Source organism: Cyprinodon tularosa, unplaced genomic scaffold (assembly GCF_016077235.1).
Source record: "Cyprinodon tularosa strain WSP-4 unplaced genomic scaffold, ASM1607723v1 ctg694, whole genome shotgun sequence".
Classification (NCBI taxonomy): Eukaryota; Metazoa; Chordata; class Actinopteri; order Cyprinodontiformes; family Cyprinodontidae; genus Cyprinodon; species Cyprinodon tularosa.
The window spans coordinates 305,592-325,220 of NW_024039445.1; the positions used below are offsets into that span (position 1 = coordinate 305,592).

A 19,629-nucleotide genomic window follows, 5' to 3' on the forward strand; every position below is an offset into this window, starting at 1 on the left:
GATGCTGGCAGGAGTAGCGGTGAATGTGGAACAGTTCTCATTGATTTACATGAGTGTGCAAGTGCACTGCACAACTTATGTGAGCGGGGCGGAGCGCAGTGGTTACGGAGGAGGTGGAATCTGCGGGTCATCCCACCTGGAGTACTTTCTTGTGATTGGCTTATACAAGGGAGCTTTGTGATTTGTGGCAAACCATTTCCTGCTTAAAAACATGCATTTGTGTATTGAGGCACACCAGGGGAGTCTCAAAAATCCACACACAAAAGCAGTGAAGTTTAAAGACTACTGGTACTTTGTAACTGTGCTTGCGTGAATCATGCTGTGCGTGTGTGGATCTTGTCCTGTGCATGTAAAAATCAAATATATGTATTTGTGATAATTGAGACCGATCTAGATCCACACATTTCCTTTTCTCAGTAGTTGTATCCATTACATATATATATATACGCAAAACTATGTCTAAATTCTGCAAATTGCGAAAATGCTAATTTTCACAAATCTTGTATTTCCATTAAACAACAAATAGAATTAAAATGGTGTGTGAATACATTGTTCACGCAATAACTCTGATTTCAGGCACTGTTCTATTGCTCATTGCGCTCGTTGTTGTAAACTACTCCAACTCCAACTACTTTTGGAGCTCAAGGAGAGCATGCATGATAATATTCAATTTGTAGGAGCACAACTTGCGGTAACAAACGCTTAATTTTACATGACTTAATTAAAACTCACCATCAGCATCAATCACATGTTTCTGCCCAAATATTTTCTTTTTGTTGTGTGTCTTGCAATAGGGATAATTAGGATCATGGAAAATTGCTTTGTTCTCTTTTTTCAAGCATCTCTTCATCCATGCCTGCAAGTTGTGAGAGGCACTCTTGGAAATTGTTGTGGCTGGATTTGGTGAAATATTTAAGCCACTCCGTATAATGAATAGGCTATTTTGATCGATGTGAGAAATCTGCTTCCTGGTATGCCAAAGTTGTCAGGATTTGGTTAATGAGTGAGATGACCCAAAAGTTGAGGCAGAGAGGCAGAGGTGAATCTGTTGGGGATTTAATAAAAAAAAATTGACAGAAAACAAAGGCTGGTTATCCAAAAATCCAAGGAAAACAGGGAGAAGGATTTGGAGCAAGCAGACGGTGTTTGACGAGGATCCAGCAAACAGGAACTGAAGAGGGAGGCTTTTAAAGGGGATTGAAAACAGTTGAGGGCAGAGCAGAAAACAGAGCTAGGGAAAGAGGACACAAGAGGGTAGCAGAGGACAACAAATGGAAAACCAAGACTGTAATTTAATTAAACGGTCTTAGTTTTTTTGGGAATATATAAGAATTATGCTCTAATTTGTAGTTGCCAATCTGCCGTAACCCTATTTTAATTTGACAACCGGATCTTCTCAGCGTTCTTTCTCCTGTTTGGTGCGATTGCAATTACGGATCTTGACCTGGCAAAAAATAGCTTGGCTGTGTATTTTAATGGTGAAGGATGAAGAAAACGTATGTGGACAGGGACGTCTGGAGGAGTAGTAAAGGTGTGTGTAAGCAAAAACGTATCCTAAAGAGGTTAAGGACAAATTACATATGTGCCCTATCCCTGCCCTTCAAAAAGTCTCTTCACGCCACTGCACTTATCCAGTCTTGAAAATTCCACTGTAGGGTCCTGTTCTGAGATGGTGGGTAAGTACACCAAATCCCGCCATCTTTCACCCGAGGTGACTCCGGAGTTAAAAGTCCCGTTGCAGGGGAGATTGGTTCTATAGAAAATGCGTGCTAAAGAAGAGGCTGTCTTTATCGCTCCAGCACCTGTCAATCTCCCTGAAAACCCATCTCCCTCCCAATCTTCAAGATGGACGATTCTCCAGTGATTTTCTGAGCCTCTATTGTCTGTTTTAGTGCATGCAGATCAGTCCACTTAGCAGTCTGCTTTACATTAATGCTCATCAGTGTTGCACTTTGCTGAAAATCATTTAAATCTTGGTCCACTTTGAATATATATTTTTTCACACTTTAATGGATTTTTAAATATTTAAATCATTGGTACTTTTTTTGCTAAAAATAAAAAAACCAATAGACTTGTAGAATGATTTTTTTGTTGGGTGAAAATGCATATATAATGCATAGCAGTGTATTGTTTCAGTTGAAGTGCTTTATATGAGTGTCACAGCAGTGTTTTAATCAATGTTGTTTAATCAATTTCGCTCACACCCTTGGAATGCAGCTCGCATACTGCAGACTTTCTCACCTAGAATATGTAGGAATCTAGGAAACCCTCCAGTAAACTTTCTCTTCCATCTGGAAAATCCCTCAGCACATATGGTGTTTATGCATGATGAAAAGGGGCATTGGGACAAGCTAAAAGGAATCTGATGTTTAATCAGTTTGAAGAGTGCTTAGTTCTTCTGCACTAAAAGGGGGAACAAATTGTAGTTAAAAACAAAGTCCATCCACAAATACTAAAGAACAACTTTTGATTAACAGAGAAAACAAGGTTTTATTCTGTATTCAGTTGGTATCCTTGAATGCCTCATCAGTTTTATACTGATTTCAAGCATCGCTATTTAACCTTAGCTTTGGCCCTGTCTGTTTTTGCACATTTCAATAGACGATTTGTCTAATATGTGTTATTCTAACAAATAATGTGCCTAATATACCACATGTTGGAACCATGTTTTTAATTCTACCTGTCTGGTGTTTTATTACAACTAAACCACCAATTCAAGTCGAAAAGTCCTTTAGATCAGTCAGCTATTAGTAGCTTGTTTTTGGATCAGAGGCTGTAGAGGATTAACTTAACTTTTAACTTTTTCATCTGAAAGAGACTTAGGTTTTGAAGAAAAAAATAACCATGGTGACATTTTTTTTTAACGTCACAACTTCAACTTTTTGGGAAGAGCTACAGTTTAAAAATCACATTCAGACACTTGAGTTGATGCCTTGATGATATGTTCTCTTTTTTTCATGGCTTTTTATTGACAAACCAAACCATATAACCATATAACCATATAGATAGATAGATAGATAGATAGATAGATAGATAGATAGATAGATATATATATCTATATATATATAGTGTGTGTGTATATATGTATACAGTATATATGTATTTAAATGGATACCGCTAGTGACTAGTCTGACATACCAACACTGCCGCAGTGCCTTATGTAATCTAAGTGACGCGCACCCTCAGCACTATTATCTGGTCTCATGCTGCCAAGTTGATGGCTGAATGATATTAAGGACAGGTAGTTTCTTTCATTAACATGCACAGCAGTCCCTTAATGTCTTCTTTGTTTACTCTTTTTCAGAGTTTTACCTCTTTGCCCTACCAACCCAACCTAACTTCATTTTACTTTTATTTTTAGCTCCTTTTTAATATTCCTGAAAACTTCCCTGCTGTATTTACTCATTTTTTAAAATCGTTTTTCTTTATTGCACCAACATATTTACACCGACTTGCATTGTCTGTCTTGAGTTCTTCTTATTTGCTCTATTTACCCCCTTGTTCTTTGAAATCTTCTTTTCTAACTTAACATCAAGTCTAATTAGGATTGTGGCACATATATGATTCACATCTAGTTTTTTTGTACCCTGATTACACTTTAATCATAAGATTACTTATGAATTGTCTTTGGTTATGACTTTGATTAATCTAAATAGTAATCAAATAAATACAAACATCAGATGCTGAGGCTGAACAAATTTGTTTTTATCCCCAGAAACATATTAAACCTCACTTCAAGAATAGGGATATATCCAAAACACCAACTATTGCAATAAGATGAGACTTGAAAATATCTTTGCTAAAACCATAAACAGGCTATAGAGCTAAGCTATTACCCATTTAGTTTCTTTTATTACACTGAAATATGAATTTAGTTGCAATTATACTGGTGTAAAAACCATTGGGGGTTCTAGACAGGAGAAAACAGGGGCCACTTCCCTGTACAACTTGTCCCGATCCTGTTGTGGCCCCTGTGCTGAAGATATAATACTGAAAATATTCCAATGATGATAGGCACTGGAACGGACATAGTAAACGATAGGACCCTTGGAAGCATTTCATTGTTTTTTTCTCTTACAATTCTGTTTTAATTGTGATTTATAAATTAAGGTAATAACTTCAGCCATGTTGTGATTGAATCCCATTTTTCATCTTCTAAATTTGAATTTGAACAAACCTCAAATATTAATATAAAAAGGATAAACTGCTTGCTTTGCCATAACATTAAAAGTTATCTCAGTTATCACAGATTTTTACTAGTAAAAAGCATTTTACAAAGTATCCCATGCCCATTAATAAACCATGATATGCTATTCTGACCTGTTAGGGGGAGTTTAAGATATCTTAATTTAGTGCTTAATAAAGTCAAATTCTTTCCTAGATATTTTAAGTGTTTAACTCTTACTGACTCTTAAAACTTGATTGATAATGTAATTCTGTTCATTTCTTGAAACTTCATTCAATTTTATGCAACATTTGTTGGTGCAGATGTTTTATCCAGATGTTCGTTAAACAAAAAAAGATTTGGCTTGATTTGAAATTTATTTGGGTTTTACTTTTAACTGAGCAGAATATGCTGAATTTGTTTTTCAACTTTTCATATGTACCTCTCATTTTAATCATTGCTTTGTCAGGTTATTTAACTGTTGTTCTCTTTGTCTCTGCAGGACTGGGTTTTCCTCACTCGTTTTTGCTTTCTCACCGAGTTCGGGAGGCTGGATTTTCGATTTCGCTATCCGAAGGTAAGACTGCTAATAAAAAGTGGAAAGTCAAACTTGAATGAGGGGTACCTGACTTTAAATCCCTGTTGTGACAGGAATGACATCTGATTTAAAAAGAATCGCTAGGTCTGTAAGCAAACTTAAAATCTTGCTCTGGAAACCTCTGAATATGGAAGCAGCTAAAAGGACAGAGACATTAAAAGTTTTTTTTTACTTGTTTGAAAAAAACTATTTCCACCTGGGGATACTCGCATAAAGAAAAATCAGTAATTACAAATTTTTATTGTAATGAAGAAACTAATAAGTCATTCGCGCTCAGGTGCCAGCAGAATACTTAAATGCTGAAAGTAGTTCTGCGTAACTAGATAAGTCTAGGTTACAGATTCTATCCGCCCTGAGTTTATTGAAAGCCGCATTGCTCAGCTCTTCTGCTTTAACCTGCGTGGCTACCTGCTGCTTATGAGCTTTATAATACACAGTCAATGTGATATCATCAAATGCTAAAATTGGAGATATTTTCTGGGACAGATTTTGCAGAGTACAGGTAGTCCAAAACTGGGATGTTTCCTCACCTTATGGTGGCCACTAATTGTTCTGCTAAAAATGTACGCTGTAAGAGGTTAGCCCACCATGGAGCACAGTCTGCAGATGCAGACACAGGCTCCATGTCTGTGGGGAACATTGCCAGTGTGTTGAAAACACTACAATCATAGACTTTTATGTATATTGAAATCCCTGAAATGCTTTCAAAAGTTATATCAGAGTTATTGAAGAAGATTTTATTGAAGAAGATTATATCACTATATATATATATATATATATATATATATATATATATATATATATATATATATATATATATATATATATAACTATTGTCCAGCCCAAGGCCACAGATTGTGGTGGAACATCTGTTGGCTGTTGTTTCTGCTGAAAACAGGCTGAGTTTAAATACAAAAGTTTAGCATTTTAAAACCTCTGAAATAGTTTTTTTTAAAGCATGGATTCATATCTTCAACTTGCACATTTTACATTAAAATGAAAATGATTTTTTTTCCTCTCAGAAATAGTTTTTTTTTCCTGTTTGTGCCGTGCCAAATTGTTCCCTAATTTCCATAATGCCTCACAAATGTTCCAAAGCATACAATGATTCGAACTGCTGAAATTATAGCCAAGGCTTCTTTTGGTTGAGCTGTTGCAACATGGCTGAAAAATGTGCTTTTAACTATATTTCAATCTGAAAAACTCACACGAAGAGAGAAGACAATTAGAAGAAATGTATAGATACAATTACTTTGTCTTTGGCGCTTAGACCTCGGCAAGAAACATACCATTTAATTTTGATAGATATGCATGAACAGGAGCAAAGAATAGGGCTGTTTTCCCCCCAGGCCTGAAACTGGTGGTGGAGTGGAGATAGATGAAGTTGGTCAGTTCGTAGACTGCTGGTTAACGAGACGGTATGCTGAGCTTTACGGGGAGATCCAGTGGATTGCGTGAGCTGATCCTAGAGCTTTACTCAGGGACCTGGAAGATGGAAGTCCAGTTTGGATAACACAGGTTGAGAAAACCTGTCCATGATGAACAAGCATGGAGCGAGAGTGGAGAGGAAAAACTCCCCGTTGGGAAGAAACCTCTGGAAGATCCAGGCTCAACATGGCGGTCTTCTGCCGGACCGGTGAACATGAGACACGGAACGCAGTAAGAGTCCGGGAGGAATGACACTCTGATGAAGCTTTAGCTACGAAGGTGGAGGAGGGGCAGCACATCTGCCACACAGGAGCAGACAGTAGCGTATTAGAGGCATTTTAAGATGAACTTTGGATGACGATTGGCTTTCCTGGAAAGCTGATTGGCTGTGTCGCAGGTGGATGAGTCTGATGTTAGTGGAAAGATGGAGGCTGGAGAAGCAGGGGAGCTATAGGGAGTCCATTGGGATGAAGGGATGGAGAAGGGATGCAGTGTAGCAGGAAGCGAGGAAGCAAGGATGTCTCGGAAGGAAGGTGACTGGCTTATGAGGTGAGCAGTTGTCCTGATAGGCTGGAACAGAGTCTCATGATAAGATTGGTTGCAAGTGAGTTTTCCAGATTGAATTTACAGGAAGTGTTCATTTGTATTATAATCAAATGCAGAGAAACAAAATATATAAAAAAACATTGTAAACATGTCAAACTATCAACAAAAGAACTTTTCAAGGTTGAAAAGACATTAAATGTTTCAGTCATGAGCTCTAATTAAGCTATTCTTGTAGGCTACAACATTTTTGCACAATATATGTGAACAGCACACCTCAGCTAAGCCCCTTCAGGAGTGTTTCTTTAAAGACCTAAATATAACAGGCCGTGGCTGAACCATGAACAATTCTACACTGAAACCTTTTCAGTTAGTTATAGATCCTGACAGACTGGAGTCTTAGCTTTCCAATGACGTCAAACGTGGAAATAAAAATGATAAGAGAAAATAACAAGAATAAAGGCCACTATTGCCTAAAAATGATCTAATAAATGTTGTCATCATACAATTAAAGGAGAAATGTACATAGCGCAAATTGAGGAGAAATCAGCCTTGGAAGATTTGTTACATCTACACTAGAAGCCTGCTAGGCTGTAACAAAATCAGTAAATTTGAATTACTTTGTATAGCTTGCTGCATACCTTCTCCAACACCTCCCACAACATCCTTGGCCAACCAAGAGATTCACAAACTTTTGGTTGACTGAAGTTAAAGACAGTCAAATACAAACTGACCATCGTTAATAGAGCTGCCACTAAACAACTAATCTTTTGACAAAATTTTTGATTAGTCGACTAATCTTAACAACTCTTCTCCAAAAAAAATCAAAGGAATGGAATTTCATTTGAGTTTTTTATTTTTTTATTTTGAACCTATTATTATGTTGACCTTTGCAACTCAATGGCCAAAACCTAAAATATGTCTTGTAGCACTACTGGTGGTTGGCAGAGTAGCCGTGGGATAGTGATGCCAATTTAAAAAAAGTCACATTCGTACAGTGTCTGCGTGTGCTTATTCAATAAACCCTCTGCCTCGAGTCAGGTGCCGTCTCAAAGGCACAAAAATTACTATAAATGCGTCTGCACAGCGTTGTTTAACGCTTAACAAAACATTACCAAATAGTCGAGGGGTGCTGTCTTACATCCACAGACAGTCAGTAATTTTAAGGTGCTTGTGCATCGCGGTTGTGCTCCCCCGAAAAGCCAACAAAGACTTACAGAGTTTGCACACCACTCTAAAACCAGCTCCATCATTGATTCAGACCCAGCTGTTGCCATTTTTGTATCACCCTCAAAAGCAGAACCAACAGAAACGGAAGCTTGTGACAGTAGAGGAAAATGGAGCCAATTTGCCAGTGGTGTGGGCAAAGCACAACTAGTGCATGGGAGAGGAATTACCTGAGCTCAGATGAGCCGTTTGCTTAAACCAAAATAAGTAGGCGATAAAAAGGCTGACAAAAAAATAGTCATAGATGGAAAAAAATATCTGTCGACGAATTTTCATTGTCGATTATGTTGACTATGCCAACTAATAGCGGCAGTATTAATCATTAAATTTGAACACCATTTTTCTATAAATTTACAGCACTCTATCACTTATGCACATTTATTAAACAGCTTTTAACATTCTGTTTATTTCTGCTCTTTCAATGGCTCTTGCAAAGGAATGTTTAAAATTAAGTGTTTTATGAGCCATTTTAAAATACAAAGAAATCAATAGCTTCTTGGTCCCAGAAATCAATTATTCAATAGGTAATACAATAACACAGCAGTTTGGGGTTTGATGAACTAATAATCAGAGATTAGGTGTTAATCTACAAAATGCTGGCACTGCAGTTACTTGATCTGTAAACAAAAGAAACATTTCTGCCTGCTTATGGTTTACATTGGAAAATGTTAACTAAATTGATATTACTATACAAATTTTTTATGTATTCCATGCACATAGTTTTGCAGTTCACAGATTAATCAGGGACATCTATCGTATCACTTCTTATCTCAGTGTAACTTAAATAAAGTTATATTACACTGTGCAAATTCTGCTCATTTTAAAATGGCAGTGCTTCAAATGTATACCAGCTGTGTGGCGAGCGTCAAAACCATATTGCCAGTTTAAGTCTTGCTGTATTAAGATGAATTATGATTAAGCACACATCAATGACCTCAAAATGAATATAGAAAAATGGCCTTACTAGTAATTTATTCGTTCTCAAATGAAAAACAAGCCCAAAATGAAATCTAGAACAAAGAATTCCTATGCTTGTCACCATTATACATCATAATGAAGTAGTGAAATGATAAAGTAACTCTTGTTTATTTTAATGAAACGGAACAAAGAAATTAAAGATTTAATCAAAAGATAAAAAATAATACCCTGTATTGTGGCTCTTATTATTTATCAGTCTTAGCTTCCCTTCCAAAAAAAAATTATTGAAGTTCAAAAAAATAAACACATTGGCTTTTTATCAGCCGATAGTAAATTACTTGATATGAAGTTAGAATGACAGGTGGATTATTTTTTTAGCATACGTTTTCAAACTTATCCAATGGGAAAATGTTTTAATTATATCTGCAGGCTTGCCTCTATTTAAATAGTTTCACCTGTCTTCTTGGTGGATAATGGCTGAAGTTTCTACTGTATGCCGGTTTGCTTCAAGATGTCAGATTATTCTCATGGCCTTCCACGCCCTGTCTGTTAAGAAATCAATCTGTACATTGTTCATGAGCTCTGGAGAAAGTTTTCAGCTACTGGACTTCTTCCCATGTGAATTCTCCTCTCATAACATAGTATTTGCAGTGAGGATGATGCATCTTCTCAATTTCTTCCCTATTGCCATCTCAACATTGGAAGGATGCTGTGATGGCAATACCTTCAGGTATTTTCTAGCTCTTCCCATCCAATCCAAAGTGTTATTCATCATCCTCATCTTGGGTTAAGGTCAGCTAGAAACAAAGTTATGCAGTCGCTATCATCAATTTCTTCTGCTTCATCTCCTTGTGGTTCGGCATGGTAAACATGTACGTCCACAGCCCAGTGCTGTAAGAATTAAGTAGCCATGTGCTTTATTCACACAAGCCACTTATTGCCACCTCACAAAAACTGTGGGCTCAACATGCAAATACCGGTGTCAAAGTACATTCAGCATCCCATCATATGTTGTGACTCAAAGGGGTGCTGTTATATTAGCATATAAACATTGAAAAAGACTACCAGGAATGCCCTCAACTATAAAACTTTTCCAATACAACATTTTAGATATATTTGAAAAAAAAAAAAAAAACTCATCTAATTCTTTTTATTTAGAGCTACAAACTCAACAGATTGAATGGGTACGTATAACCTGAGGATTCTCTTCCTCTTCATATAACAGTCCAAAGGTTCTTGCCTCTTTCACAGGTTCTCTGTCAGTGCTTCCTTTATTTTTTTGTGATTCACTTTCATATAATCAAGAATACAAACAGACCTAAAATTGGAGGACTATGTTCACAAATTAAGACATGAAAGTAACAAAATAACTCATAATGTCTAGCTCTGAAAATGCAAACTAAAGGTCCTCAGTCAATTCTAAAACATCTAAGTTTTTCTTTTTCAAATCTTGCTGTAAAGATTTCTCAGCCTTTCTCTCACTCTTGCGACAGCTCCCTCTGTTCTCGTCTTGACCTATATCTTTCTGTTTCACAATGAAAGTTTGGCTTGTTTTTCTTTATTAAAAAAAAACTTGGCACAGCAAACATTGACAACACGGTTAATGCTTCTCAGCGCAAATCTAAACTTTATCCTTTAGATAACCTTTAGAGGTAAACTCCGTTAAAACATAATGAATCATTTCACACATCTTACAATATCACAGGATGACTTCCAGACCTGGAGACGACAAGCTCTCTTCTTTTATTGAAAGCCGCAGTGCTCCGCTCTTCTGCTTTAACCTGCGTGGCTACCTGCTGCTTATGAGCTAAATAGTACGTAGTCAATGTGATATCATCAAATGCTAAAATTGGAGACATTTGCTGGGACAGATTTTGCAAAGTACAGGTAGTCCAAAACTGGGATGTTTCCTCGTCTTATGGTGGCCACTAATTGTTCTGCTAAAAATGTACGCTGTAGGAGGTTAGCCCACAATGGAGCACAGCCTGCAGATGCAGACACAGGCTCCATGTCTGTGGAGAACATTGCCAGTGTGTTGAAAACACTGCAATCATAGACTTTAATGTATATTGAAATACCTGAAATGCTTTTAAAAGTTATATCACTGTTATTGCAAAAGATTATATCACAGTATATATATTAATATTGAATTATTGTCCAGCCTGAGGCCACAGATTGTGGTGGAACACCTGTTGGCTGTTGCTTCTGCTGAGTTTAAACACAAACGTTTAGCATTTTTAAACCTCTGAAATTAAACTTAAAGCATGGATTCATATCTTCAACTTGCACATTTTACATTAAAATGAAAATGATTTTTCTCTTCCCTGAAATTTGTGTTTTTTTTCCTGTTTGTGCTGTGCCAAATTGTTCCCTCTTTTTCCATGATGCCTCACAAATGTTCCAAAACTTACAATGATTCGAACTGCTGAATAATTGAAGCATTTAAAATATATATTTTTTAATTATAGCCAAGGCTTCTTTTGGTTGTCAAAAGCTCTCAGTGGTATTAAATCATGAGCTGATGCAACATGGTTGCAAAATGTGCCTTTAACTATATTTACAGTATACCAAATGAAACAGGTTTTTCGTGTTTTATATTAATTCTAACATATATGTTTTGTAACTAATCTTTTTTTTACCTTTATTTGTTAGTTGATTTTCTTCTCTTTGAATCGTGCTGTAATGTTATATGTTCTCTGCCAACAGCTCAGTTTACCACACCATCTAGCAAACAAGTACAATTGTCTTTGCCTCATTTTCTCATTCTGAAGCATCTTCCTCTCAATTAGCTTTCCCCTTTCTCTTTTATTATATCTCGCTTCATTATATTAATTGATATGACCATATTGTTGAACCATCTTCACACCCTCTTCCACTTCCCCATCTCCCTAATTTACAATCTACTGCTAGTTTTTTTTATCGCCTTTGTTTTCCTTTTAATGAAGGAGCCAGTTTAATAGCCACTTTTTATCAATGCTGAGCATGTTTTAGCTTGCAGCCTGTAGAACCAGTTTCATACCAAATCATGTCAAATCAACTCACTGAGTCCACTCTGATGGATGTACCACCCCAGTGTGATCTCTTTCTGTTTGTGTCTCCCCTCTTTGCAGTCGCGCTGCTGTCAGAACATTCTGCTCTACTTTGATGACAGCTCTCAGTGGCCAGCTGTGTACAAGAAGACAGAAAAGGTGAGGCTTTGACTTTCTGATAGACTAGAGGCTGGAATAAAAGGCAGAATTTGATTATTCATGTTATATTGAAATGAAGTTGTGCCAAAAATTTTCAAAATTTAACTTAGACTTTAGGAGTACATCTTTTTCATCCAGCTCGAAGAAATAATGAGTCAATTTCTAACAGAAGTTTAGTCAACAATCTTAAAGTTTCCACGATTCTCCTCCATGGCGGAAAAATCTTCCTTAGCATGCATTTAAACAACCAAATGATCCTTCCTTATTTATTTATGTTTTGTTGTCAAATAGTGATGAGAATTATTTATTTAGACTTAATTTAAATTTGTTTTATTTTCTCTTTGACTAAGTCCAGAAATGTCTGCGCTAACATAAAGATGCAGCTTGTTCATCTTTATTTAGCTCTTTAGAGAATACAAATAACGAGTTTTAAACATACCTAGATTAGAATAACCTGCAGCCAATTGATCTCAGACTTTTTTAAATGTGGTACCCATATATTTAAATATGTAATTCCATGTTATGTTTCCTGGTGGTTAATTATATTGATTAAGAATTAAGATTAAAAATCCCCTAATTGTGGTGATGAGTCACGTTTGAGAAGGTGTTAGTTTATATTTAAGGTACACTATGCAACCGGTGTTGATTTTTCCAGCCAGGCTCCCCCCAGAGGGCGAAAGTAAAAGTGCACTGTCGTAAATATGCACAGCTGTTCTCCTGGTTTCTCCGTCAAGCCAGGCGCGGTTGTTTTGAGCTTAGCAGACAGGCGAACGCAACGAATGACTAAGCATCTGATGCGCGTGACGTGCCGCAAACGCGCTGCTGCTCGAGATGGAAAATTTTTATTTTTGCTGCTCGACGCGTCGTGTCAACCAATCAGAGAAGCTGATCTGGGAGCTGGCAGGGAGAGAGACACAGCACTGATGATCAGAGCGCTATGATCGCTCCTCTTAAACAGTTTATTAACGCCTAAATTAACTTAAAATGCAGAAATCTGCCGGCAGAATATGTTCGCTTTTATTATCCTGCTGCCTGCAGTTTGGATTATTTAGATGAAAAACACCTACCAACTGCCGCGGTGAACCGCGAGGAGGCGACCCGGCCAGAGGCTGCTGATGAAGGGATTCCTACTGTCGGCGCACCGCTGGTATGTGGGGGTCTGAGCGGCTCCGACAGAAAAAATATTGTAAGGCAGGATGATAATCTGGATGAACTGACTGCACTGATGAAGTTTTCAAGTGTATTTTCTCACTTAAAAACATATTAAAACTACTTTATTCCCACTGATCCCAGCAAATATAGCTGCAAGGCAGAGAAAGGATAGTGAAGCTCCGCCCAACGCGCGTCAGACACACTTTTGCACCGCGCAGCCAGAGCAGCAAAGTTGCTTCAGCCGCGCGTCAGAACTAACTGGTACAAGCAGCAAAAATGAAGCAGCAGATGCGATTTTGCTGCTTTTGCTGCGTCCGGTGTGAAAGCAGCACTGCACAAAAATCGCCACTGTGCTAGCAACGAGCATGCTTTTAACTCGGGGGTGTAGCAGTTCTCGCCGTAAAGCAAGACCGACTCTCGCGAGACTTCTGAGCCTGTGGGTGCGGGTCGGTGCTCCTGGAATTGCAAGTGCGGTATTTCCCCCACAGACCACCAGGGCGGCCGAGAATACCTTTGTTCAACCTGAAATGACTCATTTAATCATCCAAGTAGTCCAAGTCAAGTAGTGACCTTCTCCTAATATACGTTACCGTTTGAAGTTATTTAAACACATGGTCTTATAGAAAACTGCAAGTATCTTTCAGAAAAGTTCTTTAAACTCTTATCAAATGCAGGTATAACACAACATGGTCAGTACTATCCCTCATGGCAGATGGCTCCTTTTCATACCTAAAAAGTCTGATGTGAAACGAGCAAAGTTGTGGAAGTGTGAAATTACCAACAGCTGTTTGAAATGCCTAATATAGACTCCAGCCTCCTGGTAATCCTTAAAGAGCTCTTAGGTGAAAAAAGCAATACAGTAGACTGTCTACTCAGAGAATACAACTCATAGGTTCTTTGTCAGATTTGCTAAATTTATTTATTATCTTTTCAAATAAACAGATGTTGTTGATGATCAGCTTGTCTGCTCTAATCATCTTATTTAATTCTCAGACATGGTCTGGTGCACTGACAGCACAGCCAGCCTGTGAAAAATCAGGCTCAATCAAATTTGACTAAGAACTATTGGTAAAGGCCCCTTTGTGGGAGATTGATCAAGATTCCCTCAAAACACCACAAAGTCTCATTCCTGGATTAGAAAACAACTTCATGATTGGAACATTTCTGTTCTGAAATTCAGTTTCCCACATTACACATATTATTCTTTTAGCAGAAATGGTTATAAAAACATATTGAACGAATAGCTGCACATGTTATTATAAAAGAAAAGTGCATCATTTCCTTAGAGTAAATAAGGCCATGGTTAGTATTGACCCCTTTAATCTTTCTGCTGTTGCCCCGTTCAGCCATTTTAGGAAGACAGAGAGTTGTTTGTGAAACATAAAAATATAATCTCTGTTATTTTTTTAGTTTGCCTTCACCCTAGCTTACTAAACATATGTCCACAAGGCAGCATGATTCATTTTTAGGAAGAAAAATGTTATTCCTGGTGATGATTCAACCCGAATGAGTTTCTTGTCCTAATTTAAAGTGTTGGCCAATAAGCTCTTGGGAGAAAAAAACTCATTAGTTTCTCATACATTTACTTCCAATTGTAGTACGTATTCATTTCCTAATGCTACCATCAATTAACCTTATCTTTAAACAGCCCAAGCTGGATGCTTTAAATAAAAGAAGCTAATACAATGGTTCTTATTTCATTCAAAAGCTCTGCAACACCAAAATTAGTAACAATCTTACATTGTTATTGCATGGCCTTAGAGGTTTAATTTAATGCCTGTTTAAGATCTGAAGTTTAAAACTTTGCCTTCAGAAGGAGAGGGATGCTTCATTTATAATGTTTCCATGCCTTTACTATAGAGCATCATAAAATGTGGTTTAATCAAGACCTTTACTCCAGTGACTAATGATTTAATTCTTTATAATATCTAGACACTAATACCCTCTTCACACCCAAATTTTAATGTGTGCTTCGTTTTCTGTTCATGCAAAATTCTATTTGAACTTCAGATGTTAAGAAAAACCTATGCTGAAATGAATTATCATGTTAAGAAAAAAAGAAATGATATTGACGTGCATAGCTTTCATTTGGCAACTTGTGCTGAATGTTTGTGCTGTAATCGCCTGCCTTACCTCTTCTGACACACAGATGTGACAGTGCGTTAGATATTTCTAGTGCACTTACAGGGATCACATCACTTCTCAGCTCTCTGTCAGATTCCGGTCACAGATTTGCAAGATCAAACACGGGTTTTTGTAACTCACCCGAACAGTTTGCAGAAATGTTAAGATTTCACATAAAAACACATTTATCACTCAAAGGCAAACTTGTGTGAAAATGTGTTTTTTTTTTTTTTTTTTTTTTTCAGAAGACTTAACCACGTTTTTCTCTTGTCTATTAAATTACTAAATTTATACAATTCTGGCATTGATGTTTTATAGGTCTTCGACTGTTGATGATTTAATTATCTTTTTGTATTTTGGTGGTTTGAATAATATAGCAAAAAATGTATGATTTTCTAAACCTATTTTGGATATACAACTTTATTTTTTTTGTTTTGTGGATTTCCACTATCACTCTTGCTAGGTAATTTTCACCTCTCTTGGCAGAATTGGTGACTTTAATATATAATGGTTGGTTTCATGACAACCACTGGGAAAACAACACCAGAAATGAGGACAGGAACATTTCAAAAGCTTATTAGCCTTCTTTTATTTATAAAAAAACAAAAACCAGTTTTGAGTTGTCTAGTACTATGTATTTTTTTTGCCCGCCTGACTCAAACTATTACCTTCAGATAAATGGAAATTTACCGAAGATGTTCATAGACAAGCAATAAATAACTGAGCATGCTATTTCCCAGAAACTCAATTTTAAGGTTTTCAAAACAAATACAACAGTTCCAAGTGTCAATTTGGTGTAGCATCCTGCTGAAGTTATGTTTTATTCCTAGTGTAGCGTCAATGATGGATGGTACAAGTGTGTGAAATAATAAAGGTGTAGGTCTTGAGTTAAAACTTTACCGTTCCATGTTTTACCAGGAAAATAACCGTTGGCACACATCATGATTGTGTTTGGAATAAACAAAGCAAATGAATGTCCTGAGTTGATGCTACTGAAATAAACAGAAAATTTAAAGCCTGAGTTTAAAATATGTTTTGGTAGCAGGAAGCAAACCAATCTAAATGAACTGTCAGTGGTTAATAGTTTTTTGGATACAGTTCTAGACATTATTTTGTCAGGAGTTTGTTGGTGCTAAATAAACATGTAATTTTTTAGCAGCTTGCTAAGTATTGGTTGGGTTGTATGCAAACGTTAGAGCCTGCATGCGTCATTTGAATTCAGTCTGAATTGGAGAATATCTGAAATAAATTATGACTTTTCTCATTGATTACTGTTGTATCAACTGTCCATCATCCCAGCAATCCTTCAGACACAAAGTTAATTCCCCTTATGATTAATCCTCCTAACCTTCTGGTTGGACTGCACTTGAGTCCCAATTATAATATGAAAATATTTGATGTCACAATAAATAACAATTCAAGGAAAATAACATTTTTGTTGTCTGCTTTCCTCATTGAATTGCAACGTAATAACAATGAAGATAGATGGAGAACAATGTTTTGTTTTCTGTGTGCATGGATAACAATGTTTTGTTTTCTGTTTGCTTTGATAACAGAACTGCTATGAGAAGGAAGCAGTGCTGAGACCTGAAAACAACCAGGTCATCAATCTCACCACACGCTACACCTGGTCAGGATGTGTGGTAAGAATATAACACTCTAATTGTATGCTGCTGGAAATGAATGTAACGGAAAATAGAGTTTTTCTTTGTTTTATAAATATAATTGACCTTTGATCTTTTTATTTGGAGACAGTTTGACACATTTTCACCTTTTCTATTCAATCTTCTTCAAAATGTAAAACAACACAATAACATGTTAAAAAGGAAAATAATAAACTGAGATGAAGATGGAAAGGAGGTGAGAGTTAATGGTCCATAATGTGTTTTCATAACATTTATCTGATTTACATATGCATTGTTGATCTCAATAGAGCTTTGTGCCTCATAATTTTTTTTAAATTATTATTATTATATTATGCAGCAACCTGGCTGTTTATTACATTAGAGGTGTGACTGCCTTTTGTGGATCTTGTCCCAACAGAGTGTGAAATGTGCTTGTATCTCGAAATCTTCGGCTTTTACTGAGACAAGTCAACGTGCCCGTGAGGCGGAAATGTGTCACCCTGTTTGGAATAACAAGATCCTCTTCGGATCACCATCTGATTTCTTTCCTTCTCCCAGGTGGAGGACGATGGCGACGAGGAGGTTCTGAGCTGCGTGGGTGGTCGCAGTTTCCGATCAGTGAGGGAGAGGTGGTGGTACATCGCTCTCAGCAAGTGTGGGGTAAGTAAGTGCTGACCTCCAACCCTTGTTTTAACAAATGCAGAGTCTAATAGCTGCATTTTATTTATTCACTTAATTGCTTTGTTTTCTTTTATGTTCAAAGAAATGACACAGTAATGTCACAAGTGTCCTCTTTTTTGGATTTAATGCCATATTTAAGGCTTTCTTAAGCAGAAGAGGGAATGTCATGTATCAGTGAAGCTTCATCTTTAAATGAGAAAGCAATTGTAAACATATTATATTCGGTTTAACCTAAAGGAGCCTCAGGAAACCTGTTTTTTTCTTCATTGTGAAACATAAATTAATTTTCGCTCAGTGCTTGCCCCTGTATATCAGCCCCCATTTGAGAAAATTGTACCTAACCACATTTTCTATAGTGAAGCTAATCTGAACTGACCAAAAGTAGCCAGGAAGGATTGCCCCATGGCTTTCAAAGGCTATACAAATTTCTAACTCTGACAGATGGATGCTGTTATGGCCATAACTCAACTTAGTGAAATATGTCGTACAGTGTTAAACTCTAAAATCAATCAAATTCATATTACATATGATCCATGCAGCTGTTTTTTGTTTAAAAGGGACTGCAGATTTAAGAATAGGATTTGATAAATTAATTAAAATGTAAAACGTTGTACACACTTAATTAGACCATAGGCAAAAACTGTTGTTTTAATTCTAGAGATCAGATTGCTACTGAAAGCTGTTCAGAATTATCTGCGAGTGAACCCAAGTACCAGATTATAACCCACAGTCATTCCACCCTTTCTTGTCAATGCGTTGCCTCGCAAATCAAGCAGCAACTTGAAGTACTACGCACAGCATACTGTAATTTAATATTGGAGCTGTCCTGTTAAATAGAGCACGACATGAGAGGGTAAAGTTTAGAGGTAATAATCAACCTCAGAGCCCCAACATTTAAAACCAGAAGTCAGAGAATATTTGTGTTTACTTGAGCCACAATTTTTCATGCAATGAATAGATGGGAAATACAGTTTGTATAAATGATACAGTACAAAAGCACATTGTCACTAAGATACAGATTCTGTAATTACTTTTTAGAGTTGAATAGCTGCCATAAAAAAAGTCTTCATAACGCTATGCCCTCTTTGTTATTTCTTTAACCAACTAAGAAAAAGTCTTACTTCCTCAGGGTACAACAAAAGTACCATGTCAAATAATCTTAAAGTGACACATTATTAGAAAGGGAAGGCAGAGCAGCGGTGTCAGAGTTCTGCAGTGGAGGGGATGTAACAGATTAAGAAGGTTAATATGTTCATTATCAGTAAAGCTGCTGTTTTTCTTACATTAAAACATTTTTTTTACTTCTACAGGACCTGTCTGTTTGAAAAAAAAAACATAGTTTGTTTAACAGACCATCCATTGTATATCTTCTTTTGGTAGCACATCCAAAAATTGCAGACCCACCATAGACCATATTCTTGAGTTTTCCCATGTTATTGTAAATGGATGCTACTGGTGGATATTAAGATAACAATATTATTTATAATTATCAGTTGTTATTGATTCTTTTCTCTCTCTACCACACTCTACCACACTTAGCCACCTATCACTCTCCTCAAGTTTGACCATCTCAGTCATTCAAAACATACAACAGGTATTAGAATGTAGGGCAGGTAAATCTATGATATTTCCTTACTTTGCTTCCATAAAGTCAGACTTTCTTGTAATATTTTAGTGTTTTCAGTCAATGGTCCATCTGGTTTTCTGTGGGTCTTTGTTTATTTATGACTCTGGCTGATTTATTTTTCATTTTATTTCCATTTCTTGTCCATGGCCCTAACAGTACAACCTATGCATAAAATGAGCAATGTGGTCAGGTAGAGGAATAAAGAAATGTCAGACCTTAAACTCTATATCCAACAGATGATCTGGTTTTTCAAGGCTTCTAACAAACGACTTCTATGACCTATACCATCATATGCACTATCCTCTATGTAAAAAAAACAACAATAAAAACAACCTTTAGCAGGTTTTAAACAT

The 19,629-nt window shown here is 36.7% G+C and overlaps 1 protein-coding gene across 1 annotated transcript in view; it reads left to right on the forward strand.

Moving 5' to 3' along the window:
* Window positions 1–19,629, forward strand: part of tmem145 (transmembrane protein 145) — an 86,961-nt gene that overhangs the window by 27,242 nt on the left and 40,090 nt on the right. Inside the window, exons 2-5 of the mRNA XM_038268150.1 lie at window positions 4,668–4,742; window positions 11,990–12,067; window positions 16,900–16,986; window positions 17,527–17,628. Of these exons, the coding sequence (XP_038124078.1) occupies window positions 4,668–4,742; window positions 11,990–12,067; window positions 16,900–16,986; window positions 17,527–17,628 (342 nt within the window). The remainder of the gene's footprint in view (window positions 1–4,667; window positions 4,743–11,989; window positions 12,068–16,899; window positions 16,987–17,526; window positions 17,629–19,629) is intronic.